Source organism: Brachyhypopomus gauderio, chromosome 11 (genome assembly GCF_052324685.1).
Source record: "Brachyhypopomus gauderio isolate BG-103 chromosome 11, BGAUD_0.2, whole genome shotgun sequence".
Classification (NCBI taxonomy): domain Eukaryota; kingdom Metazoa; phylum Chordata; class Actinopteri; order Gymnotiformes; family Hypopomidae; genus Brachyhypopomus; species Brachyhypopomus gauderio.
Window position 1 is genome coordinate 12,968,230 of NC_135221.1, and position 21,535 is coordinate 12,989,764.

Genomic DNA, 21,535 nt, shown 5'->3' on the forward strand with positions numbered 1-21,535 from the left:
AAGAAAGTGTATAAACCTAACTTCTAATTTCTGGACAGAAGGTGCACACGGTACGTTTGGTTTAGTAATTTATTAATGTCGTTTAACAAGTGTGATAATTGTTAGTCAAATAAGAACGATTGTTAGCTATGGAGATTCTATGCACTGCTAATGTAAAATAACTAGCCATTGTGCCGAGAACAGATCACAGTCCCATCATCACGGACAATGCAACAAATTCCCGTAACTACACAAGGTGCATATGGAGTTATGCACATACCAGGCTGGCCCAGGAAAAAATAGCTACCACCAGCAGAGTTGCCAACTCCTCAGTAAGAAAAGTATTTAATGTCCTAAATGTCACTAGAAGTCTCAGAATATCAAAATTTCAAGAGGCCAAAGCTCCAGTTTACCTACTTTTGAATCTTTTGGTTCAAGTCCCGGGTAGGGTGGCTGTTTGCTATAGAGTCATGATCAGTAAAGACAAATGTTTGCAAAAATGTTTGATAAAACCCCATAATATCCCATATAACACAAGAAGCTCACAGCAAACTGATATCTGATATTGTTACTATGTTACTACCTTGCACTATATTTTTATGTTGATATTTTTCTTGTGAGTAATATCCTCAAAGCATTTACTGAAGCTTTATTGGGTGTAGAAGAAATAAGGGGAGATGTAAGGTAGTGTTTCGAGTACAGATTATTAGAGCATACTGAGACTATCTCATCTTGTTTCTACAAAACTTGATTTTAATATGTACTGTTTAGCACCCATAATCTTTGGACCCAGGGCCCCGTCTTTATTACACAGGAGATTAGGCAGGGTGTTACACATGTTTGTATGTCAATGTGTTGGCTTTCTGTGTTCAGTTTAAGTATCATGTTAGAGGACCAAAAGGAGGTATAATCAGTTAAGACAAATGTATGTGATAAATGGATTTGATAAAATTCCATAATACCCCATACAACACAGAATGAAGCTAAAAAAAAAACTGGAAAAACCAAATATGTAATTTATGTGAATTTAAATGTTTAAACTGGTGAATTCTTATACAGAAAAAAAATGACCAGTTCACTGTTTCTGCATTTCTCCAGGTTTCTGTCTCAGTCTGACCCCCATCTTGTATGGTCTGGGTGTGAGTGTGACTCCAAATTCAGGAGTGAAGTCTGGTTCTCCTGCATCTTCAGGCCAGACAAACTGGAACTGGCGCAACAGGGAGACCAAGATGAGGAAGAGCTCCATGCGAGCCAGACCCTCACCAAGACACATGCGAGGCCCTACACACACACACACACACACAGAATAACCTTGTCAGTTAATCAGGGCATTAAAATTAGCCCAGTCAATATAGACTCAAGCATATTCAAAACAGAGTAAACGCTGACCTGCTGAAAAGGGTATGAAAGCCTCAGGTTTCTCAAACTGTCCCTGGTCATTGAGGAAGTTGGCTGGGTTGAACTCATGAGGAAACTTCCACTGGTCTTCCTCACTCAGTATTGAGGAGAGATTGGGGATGATAAGAGTGCCCTGGAACATGAATGATGAAAGAAAGAAAGATTAGACAATTAAATATAGCAAAATAACTAAAAGTAACAACCTGTCATCGTCACCTTTGGGATGCTGTAGCCCAAAAGTTGAGTATCTCTCGAGGTGCTGTGGAACACACTCAGAGGTACAGTGTTTGCGACACGCTGCGACTCGTGAATCACAGCCTGTGTGTACGGCATGTTGTGTCTGTCCTCAAAAGATGCCTGAGCTTTTCCTTCTAGAACCTCATCAATCTCCTGCTGACATCTCTCTAGAAACACAAGTCAGAGAGCATTACTGCACTATTCCTCTGGGAAATGATTTCTGCTTCTATGCGAATTTGCTTTTATTACACATTATGCAAATTGTATGCCATCAAAAGCTTCACTAATAGAGAATTTTGTATCAGATTTTCAAGACAGTCTTTATGTGTATAACTGATATGTCAATTTGTACTGAACTGAATATATTCAACGCCATTCTAGAAATGCATGAGGCATATGGAACTACTATTGCCTCTGTTTAATTCATAAACAAAGAACATTAAACATTAATGTTATACCAATAGTATTACGTTTGTTGGAGTGCATGGGTAAATTAGGGTTCAGACCTTGAATGTGTGGATGAGCCATGAGGTAGAGGAATGCTGTTAGGAGGGTGTTGGAGGTGGTGTCTGTCCCAGCAACATGCAGGTCTAAGACAAGCCCCAAAAGTTTATTCTCGTGAAAAGAAGACTGACCATCTCCCTCCTGTTAAAAATAAGACATCATCTGATAAGACTTACATGATTATCTGTGGTATCTTGAAAGACCATAAGGAAGAATGAACATGTTGAAGGTGTTTCCTTGAGTCAGACCATGCCAAACATCTCAATAACTCACTTTATCAAGTTCGTCTAGGTAGCAGTCAACAAAGTCTCTTGGCTCTCCTGATACTCTTGTTAGCTTATGCTTGTTTATCATGTTTAGTATGATTTGTTTAACTGTGTTGAAATTTTGAAAGGCCTTCTTAAAGGGAAGGGGAAGACCTCTCACCACAGGAAGTGTATCATAAATCTGAAAGAAAATAAGAGAAGCAGTAAGAACTGCCATTTCAAGTGTCTTAATGCAAACATTGTTTTATACAATACGATGTCTCACCATTGCCCATGGTCCATTCGTGATCTTTAAATTTTCAGTGAAACACCGAACAAACTCTTTAAGGGTTTGGTGCTCATATTCGAAGCGTGTGCCAAATAAAACCAGGTAGATGATGTTTGATGCAGCATCGTGGAACAAAGTCTTAGGATTCATCTCTGCTCCTACATATATACACAATTGTGATAAATTTGCTTTCACAACATTGTTAAACAGCTGTTTTCAACAAATAAGAAATCTTTTGTCAGTTCACATGTGAGACAGTAGCTAAAAAAGAAGCAACACTACAATACCAGCACTCTTCTCCAACCGTGCAACAAGGTGTTCAATCTCCCCCAGAATCCTCTTCTCCATAGACTGTTTCCCCAGGCCAAAGTTCCTCAGGGTCATGAGGGCAAAACGCCGATGCTCCTTCCATACAGATCCATAGTCAGACAATATGACTCCTGAGACATGTTAAGTTTAATTACATAATCTTGTAATAATCTTGATTAAAACATGGACTCTACAAAGGAATTGCAGCGTTTTCTCAATATGATCAATGGGACAGGTGTTATCATGGTTGGATTTTACCATTATTTTCTGTTACGATGTTAACCATGAGGTTCTGTGGGCGTCCAGAAAAGTCTGCAGCATTGGTCACCAAAGCCTCCTTTACAGCCTTGAAACCAGTAAGAACCACTGCTGGATTTCTGCCGATATACAGGCTGTAAACATTCCCATAGTGTTCAGCCAACTAAATAGATACAACAAACAAGGACCAAGTCTGCAGCAATTCAAGCAATAAAGCCAGAAGAAATACTGTAAAAACATTTCTAAAAGCAAAACATTTAGTTTAAAGTTTAGTCTTGATTTGGATCGGTATCTATTTACAGAAGGTTATACACAGTTATTCAATTATTTATCTCTTGTTATGCTTCAGATTTTGGTATTATTCTCCATTAAGGTGGTCATATTTTTAATATAATTGTCTGGATCATGGTGTAATTATTCACAAACATTTAAACAAGCTATTTACAGTAAGAGTTATAAACTTGCATGAGTGATAAACACATTTTACATTGGTGAAGCTCAGAAAGGAAGAAGATGCCACTCTACCCTCTCAAGGTCTTTCAGTGGATTCAAGAGGTTTAGCTGTAAGAGGTTTCCAAATATGGGTACTGGTCTGGGTCCTGGAGGGAAATTCTTAGGCCTCTGGATCCTGATGACGATGAAGATGAAGATACAAATACCAATCAGAACCAAGGATCCCAGCATGATGTCTGTTCCACTGCTGCTTTCCACACTGTGTACCTTTGATAAATACATGTCCATGATATACACAGTACATATATGTAATTCACACAGTTATCCAATATGTATTCTTGCACAGCCACAGTGATAAGTATTATGAAAAGGCCTTATAAAGAGCATCCTCATGACAGACCCAAGCCTTTATGGGGTCCTAAGCAGAGTTTCTTTTGGGGCACCCATACTACCACCTCAGCACCAAATTCATATGTAATTAATAGGCTCATCGTGATATTTTGGTAGTTTGGGGGGGGGGGGGCCTAGTGGCGCCGTAACTTGGGCCGAAAATGTACATACAGAAAACGTGCAACAATTGTCTCTGCGGTCACAGAATTCGGTGGTTACAGATTTCGGGGTAACGCCGGTGTTACGGTCAATTCAGTTCCCCCCGTTCCCCCCAAACGGCGCATGCGCGAAATCAACGAAATCACGCATTAGTCTGCTGCTGGGTTATCGCCTTTACTCGATGTGTACACGTTATTATCCGGGTTGGTTTTGTTTCTCTAACTAAAGTTAACTTTGTGTGCTTGTGACTAACTGTGCTGTAAAGCTCAGGTGTTTTAGCAGAGGATTAAATGTACAAAAATTACTCCGATGTTTAATTGTTTACGCTACTTTTTCAGCCTTTCATTTTTTAGTTCGCTTGCATGCGAACTAAAAAAATGCGAAGATTTAATGCGTTTTTTAAACTATTTAAATTATTTATTGAAACATAAAGAGACGTGTATTGTTCACACTTTAAAGGTTGTTTTTTAACAGACTTATTTGTTGTTTGCTGTGTCCTGGATGTTCTACAGCCTAAAATGACTTTTGTCTAAATACAAATTTTTTTTCTAAATACAAATAAAAATATATTACACGACAAATGTTATCCCATTTGGCTTCACGCAATATTTAAATCACTTGAGCATGTGATATATTGTTTTTGCTTTACAGTGCAAGTTTTATCCAATGCACAGTGCTTTTACACTAAGAACAGGGGGAACGGATTTAACCGGAGCCCTGTGAAAAATGGTTCCCCCCTCTTAAATGACAGAAAGTGTACATGTAAGGCACAAAAAGTAGAGTGGGTGTGTATTTGACTCTTATCCTTGTAAATAACAAGTTTTATTCACTGCACAGTGCTTTTACACTAAGAACACAGGGGGAACGGATTTAACCGGAGCCCTGTGAAAAATGGTCCCCCCCCCTTAAATGACAGAAAGTGTACATGTAAGGCACAACAATTAAGGTGGGGGTGTATTTGACTCTTATCCTTGTAAATAACAAGTTTTATTCACTGCACAGTGCTTTTACACTAAGAACACAGGGGGAACGGTTTTTACCAGAGCCCTGTGAAAAATGGTTCCCCATGTAGAATAACTGCTGGAGATTATATAGAGTACAATAATAGTGCTGATTATCTGTATCTGTGTATAATCACTTCATTCAGTGACTTTACATCTGTCTGTACCACCTTTACACTGAGAACACATGGGGGAACATATTCAACCAGAGACTGGGAAATTTGGTTCCCCTTGAAGAATAAAGCTGGAGCTGATATAAAATACAGAAATTATGCTGATTATTTATATCTGTCTATAATCAATTCATTCAGTAACATTTATTCATCCTGTACCTCCTTTAACACTGAGAACACATGGGGGAACAGGTTTTACCAGAGACTGGGACATTTGGTTCCCCTTGTATTCTCAATGTAAATGTGATGCAGATAGTATTAAAGTTACTGAGGGAAATGGTAATCTATATATAGTTTATCAGCATCAATCTTCTTCTTTACGCAATTCCCATTTAGGGGTCACCACAGCGGATCAAACTCCTCCGTCTGGCCCTGTTTTGAGTGTCCTCCACTGACACACCAGCCACTCTCATATCCTCTACCACCCATCCATAAACCTCCTCTTAGGTCTACCTCTCCTCCTCTTGCCTGGAAGTTCCATCCTCAACACCCTCCTACCAATATACCTCTCCTCCCTCCTCTGTACATGTCCACTTTATGCCATCCACACCACCCTGCCTGCACTCTCTTCTTTACCTCTCTTTCACTTCCTCCATTACTCTGTACCCTCGACCCTAAGTAGGTAAACTCGTCAACCTTCACCAAATCAACTCCTTGTAACTGGACCTGTCCACCGTCTGCCCTCTCATTCACACACATGTACTCTGTTTTACTCCTGCTCACTTTCATTTCCCTGCTCTCCAAAGCATATCTCCATCTTTCCAAGCTCACCTCCACCTGCTCCCTACTCTCACTACAGATCACAATGTGATCAGCAAACATCATTGTCCAAGAGGACTCCTGCCTAACCTCGTCCGTCAGTCTGTCCATGACAATTGCGAACAGAAAGGGACTCAGTGCTGATCCCTGATGTAGTCCTACCCCCACTTTAAACCCGTCTGTCATTCCTACCGCACATCTCACTGCTGTCACACTGTTCTCATACATATCCTGCACTACCCTCACACACTTTTCTGCTACTCCTGACTTCCTCATACAATACCACAGCTCCTGTCTTGGTACTCTATCATAAGCTTTCTCTAAGTCAACAAACACACAATGTAACTCATTCTATCCTTCCTACTTCTCTATTAACACTCTCAAAGCAAACATAGCATCTGTGGTGCACTTAGCTGGCATGAAACCATACTGCTGCTCACAGATCTCTACCTCTCCTCTAAGCCTAGCTTCCACTACTCTTTCCCAGATTTTCAGGCTGAGACTGATCAACTTTATTCCCCTGTAATTACTACAGCTCTGAACATCACCCTTATTCTTGAAAATCGGCACCATTATGCTTCATCTCCACTCCTCAGGCATCTTCTGACCTTCCAAGATTATGTTAAATAACTCAGTCAAAAACTCCACTGCCGTCTCTCCCAAACATTTCCATGTCTCCACTGGAATAACATCTGGTCCAACTGCCTTACCACACTTCATTCTCCGAATTGCACCCCTTACTTCCTCCTTGCTCACCTGAGGCACTTCTTGATTCACAACCTCTACCTCTTCTAACCTTCTTTACCTTTCATTCTTTTGATTCATCAGTTCCTCAAAATACCCCTTCCACCTTCCCAAGACACTCTCCTCACCAGACAACACATTTTCATCTTTATCCTTTATCATCCTAACCTGCTGCACATCCTGCCCATCACGGTTTCTCTGTCTGGCCAATCTGTAGAGATCCTTTTCCCCTTCCTTAGTGTCCAACTTCTCCTACAGCTTGCTATATGCCTTCTCTTTAGCTTCTGCCACTGCTCTCATTGCCTTACGACACATCTCCTTGTACCTCTGTCTACTTTCTTCATCTCGCTGAAAATCCCAATTCTTTTTAGCCAACTCTCAAACTTTCCTGAACTTCCTCATTTCACCACCACGACTCCATGTCTATCTTCCTCTGTCCTGAGGTCACACCAAGTAGCTTCCTAGCCACATCCCTCACTGCATTTGAAGTCTCATCCCAGTTATCCAGAACACCACCACCATTACCCAGTACCTGCCTCACCTCATCCCTGAATTTTACACCACAGTCCTCATCCTTTAACTTCCACCACATGATCTTAGGTTCCGCTCTCACTCTCTTCCTCTTCTTCACCTCCAAATTCATCCTACATATCACCATCCTATGCTGTTTAGCTACACTCTCCCCTGGTAACACCTTGCAATCACTAACCTCTTTCAGGTTTTGTATCCTACAGAGGATATAGTCGACCTGTGTGCATCTTCCCCCACTATTATACGTTACCCTGTGCTCTTCCTTTTTCTTAAAGTAAGTATTAACTACAGCCATCTTTATCCTTTTAGCAAAATCTAAAGTCCTTCCATATTCCTTACATTAACACCATATCTACCCAACACCTCCTCATCACCACTGTTCCCTCCACCAACATGTCCATTTAAATCTGCTCCAATAACCACTCTTTCATCTTTAGGAACCTGCAAAACAACTTCATCTGACTCTCTGCAGAATTTTTCTTTCTCCTCCCCATCACAACCTACCTGAGGAGCACAAGTACTGATGACATTCATCATCACCCCATCAATCTCTAACTTTACACAGATTACCCTGACACTTACTCTCTTTACCTCCACTACACTCTTACTAAACTCATCCTTCAGGATTACTCCTACTCCATTACTCTTCCTGTCTACACCATGATAGAAGAGTTTGAAGCCACCACCAATGCTCCTGGCCTTGCTCCCTTTCCACTTGGTCTCCTGTACACACAGTATATCTATCTTCCTCCTCTCCATCGCATCAGCTAGCTCTCTCCCTTTACCTGTCATAGAGCCCACATTTAACATCCCAACTCTAACCTACACCCTCCTGCTCTGCCTCCTATCATCATCAATAATGCACCTTAAATACACTCCGGCTTTATTCTACAAGGGGAACCAAATGTCCCAGTCTCAGGTAAAACCTGTTCCCCCATGTGTTCTCAGTGTTAAAGGAGGTACAGGATGAATAAATGTTACTGAATGAATTGATTATAGACAGATATAAATAATCTGCATAATTTCTGTATTTTATATCAGCTCCAGCTTTATTCTTCAAGGGGAACCAAATTTCCCAGTCTCTGGTTGAATATGTTCCCCCATGTGTTCTCAGTGTAAAGGTGGTACAGACAGATGTAAAGTCACTGAATGAAGTGATTATACACAGATACAGATAATCAGCACTATTATTGTACTTTATATAATCTCCAGCAGTTATTCTACATGGGGAACCATTTTTCACAGGGCTCTGGTAAAAACCGTTCCCCCTGTGTTCTTAGTGTAAAAGCACTGTGCAGTGAATAAAACTTGTTATTTACAAGGATAAGAGTCAAATACACCCCCACCTTAATTGTTGTGCCTTACATGTACACTTTCTGTCATTTAAGGGGGGGGGACCATTTTTCACAGGGCTCCGGTTAAATCCGTTCCCCCTGTGTTCTTAGTGTAAAGGCACTGTGCAGTGGATAAAACTTGTTATATACAAGGATAAGAGTCAAATACACCCCCACCTTTATTGTTGTGCCTTACATGTACACTTTCTGTCATTTAAGAGGGGGGAACCATTTTTCACAGGGCTCTGGTAAAAACCGTTCCCCCTGTGTTCTTAGTGTAAAAGCACTGTGCAGTGAATAAAACTTGTTATTTACAAGGATAAGAGTAAAATACACACCCACTCTACTTTTTGTGCCTTACATGTACATTTTCTGTCATTTAAGAGGGGGGAACCATTTTTCACAGGGCTCCGGTTAAATCCGTTCCCCCTGTGTTCTTAGTGTAAAGGCACTGTGCAGTGGATAAAACTTGTTATTTACAAGAATAAGAGTCAAATACACCCCCACCTTTATTGTTGTGCCTTACATGTACACTTTCTGTCATTTAAGAGGGGGGAACCATTTTTCACAGGGCTCCGGTTAAATCCGTTCCCCCTGTGTTCTTAGTGTAAAAGCACTGTGCAGTGAATAAAACTTGTTATTTACAAGGATAAGAGTAAAATACACACCCACTCTACTTTTTGTGCCTTACATGTACATTTTCTGTCATTTAAGAGGGGGGAACCATTTTTCACAGGGCTCCGGTTAAATCCGTTCCCCCTGTGTTCTTAGTGTAAAGGCACTGTGCAGTGGATAAAACTTGTTATTTACAAGAATAAGAGTCAAATACACCCCCACCTTTATTGTTGTGCCTTACATGTACACTTTCTGTCATTTAAGAGGGGGGAACCATTTTTCACAGGGCTCTGGTAAAATCCGTTCCCCCTTTGTTCTTAGTGTAAAAGCACTGTGCAGTGAATAAAACTTGTTATTTACAAGCATAAGAGTCAAATACACCCCCACCTTTATTGTTGTGCCTTACATGTACACTTTCTGTCATTTAAAAGGGGGGAACCATTTTTCACAGGGCTCCGGTTAAATCCGTTCCCCCTGTGTTCTTAGTGTAAAAGCACTGTGCAGTGAATAAAACTTGTTATTTACAAGGATAAGAGTCAAATACACACCCACTCTACTTTTTGTGCCTTACATGTACACTTTCTGTCATTTAAGAGGGGGGAACCATTTTTCACAGGGCTCCGGTTAAATCCGTTCCCCCTGTTCTTAGTGTAAAAGCACTGTGCATTGGATAAAACTTGCACTGTAAAGCAAAAACAATATATCACATGCTCAAGTGATTTAAATATTGCGTGAAGCCAAATGGGATAACATTTGTCGTGTAATATATTTTTATTTGTATTTAGAAAAAAAATTTGTATTTAGACAAAAGTCATTTTAGGCTGTAGAACATCCAGGACACAGCAAACAACAAATAAGTCTGTTAAAAAACAACCTTTAAAGTGTGAACAATACACGTCTCTTTATGTTTCAATAAATAATTTAAATAGTTTAAAAAACGCATTAAATCTTCGCATTTTTTTAGTTCGCATGCAAGCGAACTAAAAAATGAAAGGCTGAAAAAGTAGCGTAAACAATTAAACATCGGAGTAATTTTTGTACATTTAATCCTCTGCTAAAACACCTGAGCTTTACAGCACAGTTAGTCACAAGCACACAAAGTTAACTTTAGTTAGAGAAACAAAACCAACCCGGATAATAACGTGTACACATCGAGTAAAGGCGATAACCCAGCAGCAGACTAATGCGTGATTTCGTTGATTTCGCGCATGCGCCGTTTGGGGGGAACAGGGGGAACTGAATTGACCGTAACACCGGCCCTGTACCCTACAAACTCGTTATGGCCCTTGTGAAAGCTTCGCGGGTCTGCATGTATGCCCATTTTCCTCCAGCATCCAATAAGAAAATCCACTCCTTACTAATGTATGATAAATTATATCCCAGACATTGGAATGTGTCGCTGTTTATACGTCATTAATGCTATTTCGCATTATCGGGCGTAGCTATTAATGTCATGGCACATCGACGTATTAACGAATTAACGAAACGCATTAATTAGAGCCAAACAGGAATTCTGCAAAGGAAAACGACGTATTTTTGTTACTAAAAGTTCATTTCAAACTATATTAAGTTCGTTAGCGAGCTAGCTATCTATTGTTATATAAGTGGTCAAGATCCGCTAAGAAAACGAAATATCTGAAATTAAATAACTAGGCGTTGTGAGGACAGATACACAGTCCCATCACAGAGGACAACGCATATCTCCCGTGACTATAAAGTGAATATAGTTATGCACGTACCAGGCTGGCCCAGGAAAAAGCACCACCAGAAGCAGAGTTGCCAACTTCTTAGTAAGACAAATCCATAGAATGGATATATTACGTAATCGTTCCTCCTCCTTTGTCCGGGCTTGTCCGGAAAAGTGACTTTAAATGAGACACACTACCAGGTTTCTAAGTTTTCCTAAGTTTCCCTTATACGAGTACACAGCTGATCTACCAAAAAGCCGCAAAAAATCAGAACAGCTCGTACTCATAGCAAGCCTCACGGGACAACTTCAGACCACATCGGACATAAAGGGGGTATGTAGTATGTGTCAACCGTATAAGAAGAAAGGACATTAGAAGAAAACATAAGAATGAAAAAAACATTTTTTTGAAGTTTGGTCACAATTTGTAATTCCATGTTCAGGTTAAAAACGCATGATAAAAATGGTTTGACAAATAGAATGAGTAATTTTAGGCATACAATTTACTCACAATTATAGCAACCTTACAAGCTTTCTAAAACAAGCCAGCATAATTTGTTCCTCCACTAAACACTCACCAAACACTCCTCAATTAAAGATTCATAATGAGTTTAGCTAAGTTAGTGAGTCACATTTTTTGCACACGGCGCTCACATCACATCGCATCGCATCACACGCCGCATAAAAACAAATATATTGGAAATGCGTCCTATAGCGCCCTCTAGTGGCATTTTGTACGGAGTCCTTTTTTTAGAGTCGTCCCATGATGCATTTCACTATCAACGGCTTCAGTCATTCAAGCAGTACAGTCGAGTGTGAACGTGCTTCTGTTGTTAGGCCATCTGGGTTCAGGAACCTGTGTCCTGGACCGGACCGGACCGGGCCGAATTGGTCATAAAAAAAACCCCAACTCGACACCGATTCCCCTCCTCACACCCCTATGCGTTGGATATTTCCGGCCTGTTAAGAGAAACGAGGATTTTTGGGCGCCAGAAGTGTGCGATACGGATATCCAGCCGAGCCGCACAACTTGATGGATTTGGACGCTGCGCGAAGCGACCTGGGAGCGATGGGGGAGTCGCTGCAGCCAGCCACGCCTAGCCGGCACGAGAAGAGCCTGGGCTTGCTCACCACTAAGTTTGTCACTTTACTGCAAGAGGCGAAGGACGGAGTACTGGACCTGAAGGCTGTAAGCACGACCCACGCTAGCACGCCGCTGGTTCGCTTGTCTTGCTGGTCATCGCTTGCGTTCACTGTAGGCTTTAGCATTAGCTTAGCCGAGTTATGTTAGCTCCTGGGGGTTTTGTTTTTGTTCTAAAGTCACTACCGGTGTTAAATTCAGCGGTTTGTTCCATGTGTTTGTGTGCTTGTTTGCTTCATGGGTATATCGTACATGAAACGTCAACACAAAGTTGCCGTGAACTTGGGAGGTAAGTGGCCGGCCAGCTCGGCCTAAGTTTGACGGCGCTTAATCACAGGCACACACACACACACCTCTCTCTCTCGGCTCAACAAATGAACTCAAGTAAGCTGGAAGGACGCTCACTTTAACGTTAACAAACAAGTTGTTTTTTTAATGTGCCAGTAAATAAAAGTATTTGGTTTTTATTGCCCCCGGTTTTGGAGACTGAAAAAACTAAACAATAGCGTTCAAAAACAGACACGTGTTTCCAAGTTTGTGGCCGATGCTGACTGCAAGTTAGGCTTATTCTCTTAACCCAGTCTCTTGGTCTCTAACCCATAGTCTCTTGGTCTCTAACCCATAGTCTCTTGGTCTCTAACCCATAGTCTCTTGGTCTCTAACCCATAGTCTCTTGGTCTCTAACGCTTAGTCTCTTCGTACGTTACATCCAGCCGCGCTTGGGATGTGGTTCTTACAACTCCCTTGAACTGCAGTATGCACTGGAAAGAATATGGCTAGTCGGCTAGAGATTTTGGATTGCAACATTTTAATTCGCAATCTGCACATTCGGGCCCCTTTCCAGGTCTTTCAAATGAAGTCTTTATCACTTCCACTTGGAAAGATGCATGTTGACTGAAAGCAGTACAGTCTTTATATTATGTGATCCATTACAATATGCCAAATAATGTTTCCGTTCCTTTATCTGTGTTACCTCTTATTTCAAACACCATAAATATGGCAAGAGCAATTACCAGTGTGACAGTAAACAATAATACAACTGCATATTGTGTATTCCAGACACTTCACCAGGGTTTTAATTTCCCTCTGAGCTGTAATAGGATCCTGGTCTGTGTTTGTTTGTGTTCTGCCATCCACAGGCTGCTGACACGCTGGCCGTGCGGCAGAAGCGACGTATCTATGACATCACCAATGTGCTGGAGGGCATTGGCCTGATAGAGAAGAAATCAAAGAACAGCATCCAGTGGAAGTGAGTGTGGTTTGCACACTAGTAACAGATGAGCACTTGTTGAACTATATCCACAATCCGTTTCAGTGACAAAAGTTTGAAGTTGGGACCTCTGAATCATCTGATTTCAGTACCCTTTTAGCATTTTATGATGATGGCTTTCATTTTGTGTGTGTGTGTGTGTGTGTTTAAAAAGAGGTGTTGGTCCAGGGTGTAACACACGAGAGATTGCTGATAAGCTGATAGACCTGAAGCTTGAGTTGGAGGATCTGGACCGTAGGGAGCACGAGCTGGACCAGCAGCGGGTCTGGGTTCAGCAGAGCATCAAAAACGTGACCGACGACTCCCAGAACAGCCCATATCCTCCTGCCTGCTGCCTTGTTTGTCAATGTGCATGATGGAGATTAGTGTGACATCTGCATTAGGACTGAAACCTCAAGTTGATTGTTGACAATGAGCTAATGGAAAAGATTTCATCATTTGTGTTTATGCGCAACTTGGATGTATACATGTTTTGTCTGTAGAATGGGTTTGTTTTTTGTTGTTGTTGTTGTCCTTAACATGTCATACTCTGGCTTATGTAACACATCAAGACCTCTGCAACTGCTTTAAAGGTGGGTTTTCTCACTGTTGTTCACACACAGTTTCATCTCTCCGTTGTCAGAGCTAGCTTTTGTCAGCAAAGCCCCCCTCCCCAAACCCCTTCATTTTCACCACTAGGTGACACTCTACTAGCAATTCGAGCACCTTCAGGGACACAGTTGGAAGTGCCCATACCGGAGTCAGTAAGTGCACTTCCTCTTTTCTCTCTCACGGGGGAGTCTGTGGTTTATCAGCTTTGCCCCATCATAACTCACTCCACTCGGTGCTGTCCCCCAGCATCTCTGGCAGTACGTGTTGACTGGTAGGTGGGACAACTCCCTGTGTGTGGTTTACTGTTGCCATATTTTTGGCATGGTTCCACAAAAACGTCAGTGAAAGTTTCCCCTGATAGGCCGAAACCTGCTGAAATGTCAGTGCTAACGAGAGTGTGTGTTATTCCAATTGGTTATGCCATAGTTATTTCCCACAAGTCTGTGCTAATATGAGGTAGGTTATAATTAGTTATAATAACTTATGCAATTAGTGCTGGGCGGTATGACCAAAATTCTATACAGGGTACCCGCGGGTCCTTAAAAGGTCTTAAAATGTCTTAAATTTAGTTTTCCATATTCAAGGTCTAAAAATGTCTGGAATTTTATGAGGGGAGGCATTAAATTATTATAAGTGTGACACGAATTACGTATATTGCTATCTATCGATCGTCTGTGGTTGGCGCCAGAGCGAACTAGTAACTCATTTAATCATAGATGTAGATCAGAGGTAAATAAACTAGATTTTTTTTCGGCGTGAGATATTGGATGTGTGGCGTGAGAGCGTGTGAAGACGGTCAAATGCGTTTGTCTCACGCTCAATGCGTGAGAGTTGGCAACCCTGCTCATTACACACATATGTTATAATGTAGTTCTCCTGTAGTTCGTGTTGGTAGTGGTTTACAGAACAAAAAGTCTTCGCGCGACATGCCCTCATATCGCACGTAAACGAGCAAGTTTGCTAAATCTGCGACATCTATGGATTCATCTAACTGCTGTGAGAAGCATTTACTCATTTTAATTCTCTCGGTCAGTGTTTGTCTGACGTTGTGCGCCATTTCATCAATTCTGCGAGTGACTGTGTCGTTTGAAAGAGGCACCAGGTCGAGCTGTTTAGCGACATTTTCTCCGCACATAATACAAGTCATCCCTTTTGCCAACGGTAAACAAAAGTTCCTCACCAATTGTGTGGGGCTTACCCGCCTTGGCAAACCGCAAACTAGCATGGTAGGAGGCTTCCTGTGCCTTGGAGACTGGACGTGCTGTATTCTTTATTGTGGATTTGCGCCGTTTCAGATCTTTTAGTTTCTGAATTTCAGGACTTGTCATAATTCTGTTTTTTAAAAAAAATGTTTTGTGTAAAAAAAAAAAAAAAACTCAAAACATCTTTTATTTTCCGAGCTTTATTTTACACGTACCACAGTTTGAGAACCACTGATTTAGACCATATGTATATTTGTATAAATATTAGGGGTGTCACGATTTTGATATAAAATCGAAATCGATCGAAATTATGTCACGATCTCGAGCCTCGAAGTCAAAAAGCGGTTCAACGGTCTCTCCCTCTAAGCTACGCAAGCACCCACACTACGCAAAGTAAAGCCTGGTTTAAACTAGACACGTCACAAGGGTCCGCGCGCCGAAAATGACGTAATCGCGGTGGTTCCACCCGTGCGCGCTGGGGAATCGCAAGGTCGTGCACCTCTCCAATTTTGTAACTTCGTGCGCGCCCATGCTTCAGCGCAATGAACCAAGTCGTGTTTTCTGGGCTCATACACCTTTAGAAGGTGGAATTAAAGCACCTAATTAAGTTAAATATTTATACATATACTCGTAATGATTCGAAATAATTCGCTTTTTCATCATATTATTTAATGGTTGTTTATTTTCAAAACGCCCAATCTTACCGTCTTCACGTTCTCTCATGTTTCGTCCTGGAATTACAAGAGGCTTGTATTTGTTAACATAATACAAGAGAACTGTTCAGTCAGATTGCTATTTGTTGTGAAACGAAGTAGTTACACTTTCAAGCATTTTCAAGTACTTTAGCCTAAATCTCAACACTTTTCAAACCTGGAACACAATGCAACATTAATTTTCGTCAGGTAAATGTTCCTTCCCCTGTTTTTGAGGGGTGTTTCTTTATACTACCACATATCGTTTCGGACAACACTGCAAAGAATATAAACGCCTCCGCCATTCGCGCAGGTTCGCGCGAGGAGTGCGGAGTCGCGCATTACAGTCACTCGCAAAAGTATAATCCATAATAAATAATCCAGCCTTGACGCGGCTCAGGGATTACGTCACACGCAGCGCCGTTATTTAAACAAATTTAAACATGGGTCTGTGGCGGGAGCTGAGTGCAGAGCGTTGAGGAACGATTTCGATTGAAGGATCGTGCTCTCTGTCTGATTTTTTTATTATTACATTTTTTTTGCTGATGCTGGTCCAGCGTGGCGCGTGCCAGTGATCGGCGTGTCAATGGTGGCACGCGTGCCATAGGTTGCCGACCCCTGCCATAGACTAATCTAAAACTGGCATAGGCCTCTCTGCTGTAGATCGAGAATCAAATCGTGACCCTAAAATTGGAAATACAATCGAATTGAGGATTTAGAGAATCGTGACACCCCAAATAAATATGTAATTTGATTAAGTTGATTAAGAAGGTGCTGAAAAATATTGAAAATGGACCTTGAAAGTGCCGTACAAGTGCTTGAATTCCACCTTGTAAAGGTGTATGAACCCTGCAAACATAACTTGGAGCAAAACACAGCGCTAAAGTGCGGAACACGACCTCGTGACGCGGACCCACCACGTTTGTGTCATTTTTGCCGTACGGACCCTCGCGCCAGTCGCGACACGTCAAGTATAAGCAGCTTTATGGGTGGTGCAGTAGATTGCTCTTGTTACCACCAGCCGCAACAACTTTTGCTCGACAGCATTTGCAGTAAGTGACTGTTTGTCCACGTCTGACCTTTAAAACCCTGTGTACTTCCTGACAACAGAACGGCTCCTTTCTTTGGCAAAAGTTCCTTTGGGGCATCATGTTTTACTTCAATGTTTGGTAGAATTTGTAGTTCAGAACTTCCCTCCTCTTCAGCAAGCTAGATTTGTGCTCTATTGCATGTGTGCTTAGCGGCACAGCAATAAAAAGCGTCCCTTGAGAAACAATTAACAACCGTGCTGCGTTCCGGACTTGTGAAGGCTATTTAAACCGGTGTGGCTGGTATTTGAAAAATTCTTATGATAACAAAAATAAACACCGGTTTTCGGTGCGAACCAGTGTACTGCCCAGCACTACCTGCAATTTACTGTTGGCTCCATTTCCCACTTTCTTTTAGGTTGTAAATGGACAAAAGAAGTACCAGATTCATCTGAAAAGTTCCTCTGGCCCTATTGAGGTCCTCCTGGTAAACAAGGACCCCTCCAGCACTTCTCCAGTTGTTCTCCCCGTTCCTCCTCCAGAGGACATGCTCCAGAGCCTACCCGCCTCTGCCACCTCCACCACCCCTGCTGCCACCTCCATCGTCTCCATCGCCAAACCAGCAGGGGGCAGTATCCCATGCGCAACCCCCACCAGCCAGAGTCCTGCCAGCACAACTACTGCCACGGCTGCACCTGCTACAGGTTTCACAAACACGACACACTCACTCTAAAACGTGTATGAGTTTGTTGATTACCACCTAAGGAATGGTTCAATATTCCTTATATACTAGTTTGCCTTTATCCCAAAACAGTGTTACTGTACGTAATCTCACTTATGTGTAATAACTGTGTAATATATCATACATATTTCATATATTAAAAAAATATGAAACTGTATTATCCACATAACAGAGCTGTGTGAAGGCATTATGTTTATTATTGGCAATAACTAAGTACTGTTTGAGGCAAGGGTGTGAGGACACGGGTCTGTATTGATGGAAACATGCCTAGTGAGGCCTGTGTGTGTATTATTGCTTAGCTTCATTAGACATGAAACTCCAGTAAGAAATTAAAAAATACAGACATGTTTCACCTGATCATCTACATTAGGCTGGATAAATGTGTAGGTTGTGTGTTCTGCTAACCCGTTCCCATAAGAATTCAGATCGGTAACTTTTACATGTCCATGAGGCAGGGTACCCGCGGGTCCTTAAAAAGTCTTAAAATGTCTTAAATTTAGTTTTCCATATTCAAGGCCTAAAAATGTCTTTAAATGTCTGGAATTTTATGAGGGGAGGCATTAAATTATTATAAGTGTGTGTTGTTCAGTTGTTCTGGCGCGATGTGAACTTTGCCGAATCTAGCGCTAGGACCATGCAGGAAATAACCGCTCCAGGGTCCTAGTGCTAGATTCCTAGTGCTGGAGTATACGGCCTCAACAATGTCAACAATTTTCGTTGCCCCCCCCCCCCCCCCCCCCCCCCCCCCCCCAAACGATGTGGAACACACCTGCATCACTCTTGTGAGAGGTATTAAAAATGTCTTAAATTTCATTGAATTTGATATTTAAAAATGTGCAGATACCCTGATGAGGATTCCTGTTTGATATCTTTGGTTTTCATGTTATATCCGTCTCTGCCTGTCTGTGCTAGAAGCTTCCAGCAACACACCAGCCAACCAGACGTCTCCAGAGGACAGTCAGCAACTTCAGTCATCAGCGTCACTGGACAGCAGTTCCTCACTTCCTGAATCCTCTGCCCTTTTTGAACCAATCAAAACAGATCCCTCAGAGTGTAAGTGCATGCACTGTTTAAATTAAACAAAGATATATCCAGAGTTTTTGTTTGGTCCATATGTTCGTTTTACTGGAGCAGCATAACAAAAGCTAGACTAGCTTCAGTGTGCATCTTTTTTGCTAAATGAAATGTGTGCCGAAGCTCCTGTGGTTAAGATTTGTGTATCGTACATATTAGATTTGTTTCTTAATAGAACTGTCTCTGTTTTTGTTTAGTATTGGACTTTCCTAAAGAACTTTCAGAAATGTTTGACCCTACTAAAGGTAAGACTGAAGTGAATGTTGGAAACTCCTGCACATGTATTTCATTCATTTGTGGTAGTAATGTGGAGAATGTTTGATTCAGTGACTTGGGGAGTTCTGTGTTGTATTTGTTTGCGTCTTTTATCCTTGCAGAAATCATGAGTGCAGATCTACTGGAAGAGCTCATGTCATCTGAAGGTAAAGCTGGTCGCAAACCAAGCCATCTATACATGGTTTACTTCTAGACATGAAGACGCATTAATACATTTCAAACCCTTGAATACTGTACAGACATTTGTATAAGAAGCTGGAAGATATATGTACTATATATGTGTAATATTTTTTTATGTAAACAATAAAAGTGGCCACTAAGTTCTTGTAATTACATGGTGTCATTATGAGCCTAACACAAACTCAGTTGGTTTGTCTTTCAGTAAAGGGAGCCCAAACATTTCTCTCTTTCCTCATCCACCTTCTTTCTCTTTCATAGTTTTCTCTCCACTCCTCCGCCTCTCCCCTCCTCCGGGCGACCATGACTACATCTATAATCTGGATGAGACTGAGGGCCTCTGTGACCTTTTTGATGTTCCTATTGCCAACCTTTGACCTCCACATGCATGATAGAGTAGCCTACTTGTATTAAAAAATAGAATCTCTTTTTTTTATACCAATTTCAGAAGTAAAAGGTGTGGTTCTATTTCACATCCATGTGTATAAGCTGATCTACTTGTGTATATAGAGATGTATGGTTTCTGTTTTGTTTTCACCTCACTTGTTTTCACTTTTTTTTTCTTTGCCAATATTCTTACCCAAAGCAGCGATCTACTGAAAAGTGGAACTAAACAGTTCTCTGCTCACACCTGACAATTTAAGCTATACTGAAATCACCTTAATATTGTGCCATTGTCATTTTAACTTTTTGCTGCACATCCTTTTTAAATGCATTTTAACCCTGCAGTACATGAGACAGTTCTTGGCACAATTTGAAATGAGCTTAAGCATCTGTTATATAATCACGTGTGCTGAGAAAAAAACACACACACCCCAGCGATGGTGAAAACTATGACAAAATACCAGCTCTTTTGTTTCCTTCCTGGGCTGTGATGGCATCCTTCAACAGAGGACATATGCCTTTATTTATGAAAGTGAGCATAGATGTGTGAATACAGCACCTTTGCTTACATGCAGAATATGCCAGCTTTTCTGAGAGTCTGTTGATTGCTATGGTGTCCAGCAGGTGGAGAGTGAAAAGCTCTAGAGAAAGGATCCCACTGTGTAGACCCAGCCGCTAGACTCATCCCCTTTCAAGGACATTCTCATTATGTCCTTGTAGCTCAGAAGCATGAGGGGCTGCTACTGTATGTAGGGCAATTTTGGTATATCATTTCCCTGCCAAAAAAACACCATACAAGTGACTTGGAGATGTTTGGATTCATTACTCACTAATGCTAAGTAATGGGCAATATGACTTCATTCTTTTGTTATTCACTGTCCTTTTTTTGTCAGTATAACTGCACATACACCTAAAATGGCTTAACATGAATTTAGCGACATGACTGTGTAGCTGAACGTAAATAACTTTCTGATGCTCCCTTTGCTTATATTTGCCCATCAAATTATACATTAGTTGTAACTTAATTTATTAATTCTGACTGACGAGCTTCAAGTTGTTTCATTGGTAGATGCGCTAAACTCCTTTCATGGTTACATATTCCATCTATCATGCTTTTACTTGTATGTATATGTATTTTTGCTAATCGTAACTAAAACGATTTTGTATTGTTTGTATATGAGTGTGTAAAGAATATACATTAATGACGCGAAATCCAGTATCATTTCCACGTGTTGAAAAATGATGCATCTTCTGTGCCGCTGACTATGTAGACACAGATGATACTTGGAAGGAATCGAAACGTTTATGTGAAATGTATTGGCTTTTTTGTGGATAGGGTAAATGATATTTTTATGGTTGTACACATTAAGCATTTTACCATTTATTTTTATATTTGATATGTAGTCATCTGATCTTAGTGTACACAGAGGGTGCTTTTTTCATCTCAGCATCGCACTTTAAGATAACACTTTGGAAGCGCCCACTGACGGATGGAGCGCCCAGTACAGTCCAGGGAAACTCACTTGCCATTGGTTTCTGTAACTTGTAAACGGCCTATTATTAACTTACCAGAATTACTATCTGCAGAAATAAATAACACTTTAAAAAAAAGATGGCGATGCAGTCAGTTTGGATTTCATGGTTTCAACAATGTTTCCTTGACTCACCTCACCTAAGCTACTTTGTGGATGTAATTCACCTATCTGGAAATCAGACTTCACTTAGTGCAGTAAACACGCCAAATGGACTCAAGATTTAGACACCAAAATCAAAGATTTAGAACAGCAGGTACTTAAATATAATCAATCTAAATATTTAAGGTAACGAAACGTAGTCAACGGACATTACATTTTGGGTATTTTCACGTGACAAACTTGGGGCTCTGGTTCCCCT

The 21,535-nt window shown here is 41.1% G+C and overlaps 2 protein-coding genes across 4 annotated transcripts; one reads left to right on the forward strand and one right to left on the reverse strand.

The window, feature by feature from the left end:
* Nucleotides 1–55: 55 nt before the first annotated feature.
* Nucleotides 56–11,639, reverse strand: LOC143527109 (cytochrome P450 2F2-like). 2 transcript variants are annotated; one of them, XM_077022075.1, is made up of 10 exons: nt 11,118–11,639; nt 3,745–3,939; nt 3,220–3,382; nt 2,940–3,092; nt 2,650–2,810; nt 2,392–2,565; nt 2,121–2,259; nt 1,594–1,781; nt 1,369–1,510; nt 56–1,260 (listed from the first exon to the last, which is right to left on the reverse strand). In XM_077022075.1, the coding sequence occupies exons 2-10, from the start codon at nt 3,901–3,903 to the stop codon at nt 1,055–1,057; spliced, it is 1,485 nt and encodes a 494-aa protein (XP_076878190.1). In that variant the 5' UTR covers nt 3,904–3,939; nt 11,118–11,639; the 3' UTR covers nt 56–1,054. The 2 variants fall into 2 exon arrangements, with proteins under 2 accessions (XP_076878190.1, XP_076878191.1); XM_077022076.1 differs by lacking the exons at nt 3,745–3,939; nt 11,118–11,639 and having other exon boundaries at nt 2,940–3,057; nt 3,220–3,360.
* Nucleotides 11,640–11,841: 202 nt separating this feature from the next.
* e2f4 (E2F transcription factor 4) lies at nt 11,842–21,241 on the forward strand. 2 transcript variants are annotated; one of them, XM_077022082.1, is made up of 10 exons: nt 11,842–12,254; nt 13,346–13,455; nt 13,631–13,791; nt 14,004–14,048; nt 14,155–14,219; nt 17,408–17,693; nt 18,644–18,784; nt 19,003–19,050; nt 19,183–19,227; nt 19,520–21,241. In XM_077022082.1, the coding sequence occupies exons 1-10, from the start codon at nt 12,099–12,101 to the stop codon at nt 19,633–19,635; spliced, it is 1,173 nt and encodes a 390-aa protein (XP_076878197.1). In that variant the 5' UTR covers nt 11,842–12,098; the 3' UTR covers nt 19,636–21,241. The 2 variants fall into 2 exon arrangements, with proteins under 2 accessions (XP_076878197.1, XP_076878198.1); XM_077022083.1 differs by having other exon boundaries at nt 18,647–18,784.
* The last annotated feature ends 294 nt before the right edge of the window (nt 21,242–21,535 follow it).

Excerpts from the sequence above, each read along its gene's own strand:
- LOC143527109 (XM_077022075.1), bottom strand. The coding sequence starts at position 3,903 with ATGCTGGGATCCTTGGTTCTGATTGGTATTTGTATCTTCATCTTCATC. Across the intron at positions 2,566-2,649 it reads CGAATGGACCATGGGCAATG|ATTTATGATACACTTCCTGT; the intron begins GTGAGACATCGT and ends ATTTTCTTTCAG. Across the intron at positions 1,511-1,593 it reads TGGGCTACAGCATCCCAAAG|GGCACTCTTATCATCCCCAA; the intron begins GTGACGATGACA and ends TTCATGTTCCAG.
- e2f4 (XM_077022082.1), top strand. The coding sequence starts at position 12,099 with ATGGATTTGGACGCTGCGCGAAGCGACCTGGGAGCGATGGGGGAGTCG. Across the intron at positions 13,456-13,630 it reads AAGAACAGCATCCAGTGGAA|AGGTGTTGGTCCAGGGTGTA; the intron begins GTGAGTGTGGTT and ends GTGTTTAAAAAG. Across the intron at positions 14,220-17,407 it reads AAGTGCCCATACCGGAGTCA|GTTGTAAATGGACAAAAGAA; the intron begins GTAAGTGCACTT and ends ACTTTCTTTTAG.